The sequence below is a fragment of the Haliotis rubra genome, unplaced genomic scaffold (genome assembly GCF_003918875.1).
Source record: "Haliotis rubra isolate DU_JTF1 unplaced genomic scaffold, ASM391887v1 Scf345, whole genome shotgun sequence".
NCBI classification, from domain to species: domain Eukaryota; kingdom Metazoa; phylum Mollusca; class Gastropoda; order Lepetellida; family Haliotidae; genus Haliotis; species Haliotis rubra.
The window spans coordinates 692615-699803 of record NW_025767019.1 but is presented as its reverse complement, the minus strand read 5'-3'; the positions used below and the strand labels follow the sequence as shown (position 1 = coordinate 699803).

The 7189-nt window shown below is 42.1% G+C and overlaps 1 protein-coding gene across 1 annotated transcript in view; it reads right to left on the bottom strand.

The window, feature by feature from the left end:
- Window positions 1-467: 467 nt before the first annotated feature.
- Window positions 468-7189, bottom strand: part of LOC124284819 — a 27746-nt gene continuing 21024 nt past the window's right edge. The window contains 6 exon segments of the mRNA XM_046720940.1: window positions 468-1961; window positions 1964-2628; window positions 2631-3170; window positions 3876-4065; window positions 4659-4719; window positions 6680-6759. Coding sequence (XP_046576896.1) covers window positions 1489-1961; window positions 1964-2628; window positions 2631-3170; window positions 3876-4065; window positions 4659-4719; window positions 6680-6759 — 2009 coding nt within the window. The 3' untranslated portion in view covers window positions 468-1488.

Sequence of the window (7189 nt, the reverse complement as noted above, 5' to 3'; positions counted from 1 at the left end):
GCCCGCTGTGAGGTAGAGACTGGACATTGCTGAGTCAATATTATACCATAGCGTAAGCCTATGAAACTTCATGCTTGTACTAGAGAAATAAATTGTGCTCTCGTCAAGTAGAAATTCAATTATGGTATTCTGTATGACTAGCAGAACTTGAAGTTAATTAGTATTTATTCTGAACCAGTTCTCAAAGTTTCTTTTCCTGATTTAAATGTTTTTGCTAAAACTGACAGAATACATTGACATTGTGAATGTCTTTGTGTTATTTAGTTAGAACTTGCTTCAAACTCTGACGACTAGTGTAACGAAGCTTGCACTAGTCATGTAACCACAGCACATTTGATAGGCTGGTTAGATATCCAATGAGAGACGCTGACTCAAGCTGCACAAGTCTTGAAGACTTGTTCATACTTCAGAATTTATCAGAAACATGGGTGTTTGCTATGGAGCTGATAAACACACTATGAGCCTGGGAGCATGATGGAGCCTATGAAAAGCTACTACCTAATGAAGACCACAAGAGCTGATACATGGAGCCTAATTTAGGGGCTCCATTATGGAGCCAAATGGCTACGAATGGAACCAAAGCAATGATGGAACACAATGGGTATACGATAGGGAGCCAAAGCGGTGTTGGAGCCTATTGGATGTACAACAGGGAGCCAAAGTACTAATGGAGCCCAAAGGGTCTACTCCATGGATCCAAAGCACTAATGGAATTTAATGAGTGTACAATATGGAGCCATAGTACCGATGGAGCCTAATGGCTGTGCTATATGGAGCCAAAGCACTGATGGAGCCTAATGGCTGTACTATAAGGAGCCAAAGCACTGATGGAGCCTAATGGCTGTACTATATGGAGCCAAAGCACTGATGGAGCCTAATGGCTGTACTATAAGGAGCCAAAGCACTGATGGAGCCTAATGGCTGTACTATATGGAGCCAAAGCACTGATGGAGCCTAATGGCTGTACTATAAGGAGCCAAAGCACTGATGGAGCCTAATGGCTGTACTATAAGGAGCCAAAGCACTGATGGAGCCTAATGAGCCTAATGGCTGTACTATAAGGAGCCAAAGCACTGATGGAGCCTAATGGCTGTACAATATGGAGCCAAAGCACTGATGGAGCTAATGGGTCAACTACATGGAGACACTACAAGGTGCTAAACATGCTACTAGAACATGATTCATGACATATTAGGGACTCAGGGCAGCATTTTTGTGTATCAGATCGAAATGTACACTGATATACATATACCTCAGTGTCACCATGAAACTCTACTGTAGGCTTGAAACTTACAAGCTAAACCCGTTGAAAATATAAAGAATATATGACTTCATAATCAAAACAGCAAAATAAATTTGATAGTTTTCTTGTCCAAGTCCACTGTTGTACCTGTCAATATCACTAAGACAATGTCATACTTAACTTGAACACCAACAAGTCTAACAATTATAGGACCATTTACAGAAATAATTGCACAATACATCACATCAATTGAACAAGAGGAACCGCTCATGGAGAGTTCCAACACCGTTAGGTCGAGGCAAATCAAATGTGTTGTCTTGTGGGAAGGTCCCGGACTTACTCTGCACCTTGTGTTGCAGCTTGAGCAGAAGCTCAGAGGCAGGGGTGTTGAGAGCAAAACCAGAGTGGAAAAAGCCCATGGCGGGGTCGAAGTGGGGGCTGCCGTTAAGGTAGGGCTGGAACCAAGGCAATCCGCTGCTACTCTGCTTAGGGGCTCCCAGCCCTAAGGCACTGAGTGGGGCACTCTCCGATTTGGCTGCTGCTGCTGCTGCTGTTGTTGTTGATGTTGAGGCAGATGTGATGCTGCTGTTTGAAGAATTACTGTCAGAGGCTGTGCTAACTGCGGCTGTTGCTGTGGATGAAGTTACGGTCGATGATGATGTGGAGGTGACGGCTGCTGTTTGCTTTTGGCTCGAAGTTGTTTCCCGTGGCTTTTTCTACGAAGGAGGTGTCTCTCCTTCACCTTGTACTCCAGCGTGGAGTGAGGCACCCCAAAGTAGCTGCCAGCTCGATGGACGCTCATCTCCCCGCGCTGCACCGCACGCACAGCCTCCATCAACAACTGACTGTTGTACTTGCGATACTGACCTCGTTTTGGCCTCGTCTTCTTCAAAGTTGACGATGACATGTAATTTTTGTCCTTGTCTGAATCCTTCTTGTGTCGTTTTGGTGGTGACGGAGAAGAGTGTGACGAAGCATAAGAGTGGGGCGTGGCCAGCGTGGTTGGGATGCTGGCATGAGAGCTTATATCCTCAGGGCTCATCTTGTAGAGGTCATCTGGAGTTGCTGTCCCAGAACTATCTTCACGAGTTTCACGAAAACGGATTTTCTCATTGATAGATTTAACAATGATATTCTTGAGTGTTTCGCCTATCGTGCTGCTTTCGTAAACCTTGGCCATAGGTTTGTCTGGCAAGGTGTGGTGGTGGTGGTGGTGGTGGTGGTCCTTGGTGCCATTACCCGGCTTGTAGGACGGAATGCGGATGTCAGCCAGACTTGCAGCTGTCATGCCGAGGCACGTGGCGGTCGAAGGGAGGGAGGATGGCAGAAATGGGTTCTTCATGGTTAATCCATCAATTAGAGAATTTTCTACACAAACATCAGGCTCTGCTTTTATGGTGACTGAGGCACTTTGGCGCGCTCCATAGCTAGTCGTTGTTCTACCATTCTACGAATCAAGTCCACCAAAAGAGGCATTTTCAGTTCGTTGGCATGTGCAGGAGTTCGTAAGTTATCATGAGATCCATCAAGGTTATGTTTACGACGGAGTAATTCAACCCTTCTTACAAATTCCTCCTCTTGTTCCTCAAGGTCAAAGTCTTTTCTGAAGGGCAGTGCGAATGGGAGAGGAGGCAGTGTGTAGGTGAAGGCGCTGGCCTGCATTAGATCTGCCAGCTTCATGCTGTGTCCCTCCAGACTCAGGAGATCCTCGGCAGAACTTGAATCTTCCTGCTCCATTTCAGGCTGAAGAGCATCCTCACTCTCCAGCTTGAAGATCTTGTTCCTCAATGTGGATCGTGGGATTCCATACAACATCGCTGCTCTCCGCGTACCAAGCTTCCCGCTGCGGATGTCATGAACAGCCGCTGTTAATTCGTCATCTGTGTACGACTTCTTACCGTTCACAGTGCAGTCTTTTTTGTGTTTGCTGAAACATACCAAAAGTCTGTTATTTTGGGTCCGGAAACTATAGTCCACAATGAAATCTTGAACAATCTGACTTGAACCATGAAATCCAGACAATAACATTTGCAAAACCTAATCAACAGGCCTTAAGACTTCACAGTACTGATAAACTAGACAATTAAACTGTCTATTTCAAAGTTAGAAGCAGCCCAATCCCAACTTTTCCAGAAAGCCCATACACTTTCACATCAGAAGGATGCATAATGAACTATTTTGCCTCAACCATACACATTCCAATAAAGTACAATCTGAAAAAGAAGAGTAGCTGTTTCTAGCTACCTTATAAACAAAGTTACTAGCATTTCTGGTTTGGGATACATCTGGCCAAAGCAGGAAAACTTTAAAACAGAAAGTCCTACGAACTGCATCCATGATTGCATAATGGTTAGACTTTTGATGGACTATTCCAAAATTTTAAGAGATTTGAAACATGGCTTCATATTTTGACTAACAGTAACCTTCACCTTTCACATATTTTTTTTTATACATTTAAGACCATCTTGCCACAGAGAAAAATTTTCCCTGGGTAAATATGTATTTGAAGGTTCAAATGTAAGCTATTGATTTTCTGAACTTCATGCTTTTGATATATATATATAAAAATCAGTAGCTTAAATTTGAGAAAACACACAAAGCTCAACTAAAACCTGAATCAGCAGTAGATTACCTGGCTTGGATTGGAATGTGTGGTATCTTCAGCTCTACGTGAGGTTTAGCAGACGGCACTGAAACCTCGCTGTCCTCCGGCGCAGCTTGAGTCTGCTTACTCCCCACAGAAGCGTCAAGGCGATCTCTGCCTAGTCCATGTGTATAGAACTGAGGGCAGTACGGCAGGAGCTCCTGCAGCAGGCGGACACCTGACACAGACGGACAGACAGAGGGTTAGATTGTTATGGCAAACAAACACTTGATAGACAAGCAGTGTGCGAAATAGCCACTGGCATCCTAGCCCGTGGTTAGTACAAATCCAGTTGGGCCAGTAAATCTCTACAGTCACTGGCCCAACTGGCTAGTGAATATTCATGGTGTCATTTTGTAAATACATCACTCTCTCCGACTTGTTAATTAATAATACACTTATAAATCATCGCAAGATTATGGCCTGATAAAAATATTCATCATGTTAAGAGCTTAATGATCAAACCCGTGTCATTCCGACAATATCTTATTTTCATCTATTTTTGTAATCTCTTGCTTAATGTCTACATTCAAATTATGGGCTAGTGAATAATTTTGCGGGCTAGTAACTTTCAGGCATGGCTAGCCTGACTGGCTAGCAAAATTTGGAAACTATTTTCACACACTGCAGACAAGAGAGACATACATACCTCAGTGATGGTCAACATACAACACATTTTCAAATAATCTTGTAAATGAACATGGAAGATATTTGGCTTTTTTCTTGACAAAGATAGTCAAAGACTCAAAAGGTAAGTTCATAAGTACTCACTAGGGTTGTCCTGTTCTGATCGTCCATTCTTGACGTCTTCTGCCAACTTACTGACCACATCCTGCAACAAACATAAGATAAGTCTTACAAGTGGTGCCCACATGCGGAGGCAGACAAAGAGTGAGTGAGTGAGTGAGTGAGTGAGTGAGTGAGTGAGAGTTTAGTTTTACACCACACTCAGCAATATTCCAGCTATATGGCGGTGGTCTATAAATAATCAAGTCTGGACCAGACAATCCAGTGATCAACAGCATGAGCATCGATCTGCGCTATTGGGAACCGATGACATATGTCAACCAAACCAGCGAGTCTGACCGCCTGATCCCGTTAGTCGCCTCTTACGACAAGTATGGGTCACTGAAGGCTCATTCCAAACCAGACCTTCACGGGTAGGCAGACAAAGAACAGCAAAACATTGAATGAGTTTCGTTTTACGCTGCTTTAAGCAATATTCCAGCAATATCATGGTGGGGGACACCAGAAATGGGCTTCACACATTGTACCCGTGTGGGGAATATAACCCAGGTGTTCTGCGTGACGAGTGAACGCTTTAACCACAAAGCTACCCCACTGCTAAACATATGGTGATGTGTTAACATGAAATGTCAATGCCACTCAATACCACTTATTGTTGCTAATGAGGCTCTTCTCTTTTTTACACTAAGAACTAGAGTTTTGAAGAGAGGGGCAGTTCCTTAAGCATGGACTAGAAGATATCACATTATATTGGGACTGGCCATGTTGACCAGCAATCAATAGCCACTATGACGTTAGACAGTAAAACTTCACATTTTGTTTGAAATAACTGTTCCAAGATATGTAAGCATCCATTGTATATAAAATTAAAATGAGCGTCACGTCAACTACAATTGCCCAGCCAGCTGAGTAAACCTTAGTGGTATCAGCTGCAGTTTTCCAATACAATTTGGCCTAGCAGTTAATTTTACATATATATTTGGTTTAAATCATCACACCATTGCAATAAATACATTTCTAATTTCTTCAAATAAATTACAAGTAGCATAAACTTTAACTAATATTGAAATTACATTTCCGTAACTAATGAGGTCATTTGCCCATGAGATCAAACAGGTGATATGAACCTGAAATCAATTCCCTTTGTTTTTTCATCCATTAGCAAGCATTGGAAAAGGTGTGTATGGAAGACTGTTAAATAAACACTCTCATAGTTAAAAAAACTAAGTCTGGTCAATTGAAACTTACATAGCTGGCGATTAAATTGCAGGAAATAGACTCTCTTCATTCAGTTCTTAAATGAACAGATTTTTTAACTGTTACCAATTTGGTGTTGCACCTGTTTCAACACATCAAATAACGCTATTCACTCAATTTCTACTCGATCAAGCATCATATAATAAACAACAGAAGACAAAGATGTGTTTATAGCAAAAATAGGGATTGCATAAGCACTGCTGATGTCTTTCATTGAGGGTCACTTGACAGCCAGGGTATATAAATTTGCATTAATTATGAAGGTGTATACAAAGGGTCACCTTAAACATGGAGCTATCAGTCTCTGCATCTGTTGTAACTGATTCTGTTTGGTTTAAAAGACAATGGATCACTATAAATGAGTCCTAATATCATTGAGGGGTGAAAACGGTATACCGCAGTATTAGTAGAACTGCAGTATTTTGCCTTTGGTTTGGTATACCATAATGCAATCCAAACATTCAGTATTTTCGGTTTTCGTACCGTCATTTATTAACCTATTTAAACCTTTTCTAAAATGTCTAGAAATCGAATCATTTTGTCAAACCCTTTGCTAGATGGCCGCTATCTTCCCGGAAGTAAGTTCTCATATACCGAACCGAAACAGACTGAACTGAAGGCCTTGTACTGCAATACGTACCGTACTGTGGTAAGAGCGTACCGTTTCACCCCTAATGTCATGTCAAGAAGGTAAAACATAATGTATGTGTCTAAATACAACCCCGTTGTAAATCTCTCTGTATAGGTATAACTGTGACATTAATCACAGAAGCAACTTGTCTACTTACGTCAATCAACGGCAGCTTGCCGTCACAGTAAAAACATTCTTCTTCTGGAACCCAGTCAGAAATCTCTTCTGGCTCAAGACCTGCAAGGAGACGCATCACAGGTCAGCTGAGGACTACATACAGGCATGATAGGGCAGTGTGTTGTCTAACAAGAGATGGGACTTGTAATCGAGGGGAGTCAATGGATCCTGGCTGTTGTTGTACCCACTCACAGCATTATGATGGAAATAACCAAGCTTTGGCAAGACAATCTAATCCCTGATATACTGAGCCATTCCATTCGGGCACAGTGACACTCGATCACCTTAGTCACAAAGCCAAGATCATCGATCCATTAAGTTACATCTTACAGCTTTCAGTTTGTTAAGGCCAATTCTAATCTGAAATTTCAGGTAGAAAAACATTTGACCTTTATCAAGCAGCGAGAGGACATAAGATAACAAATGGCTCAAATCTGATCTGTGGGCGACATTTGAGGAGAGTGAAAAGATTATCAATTTATGACTTGTA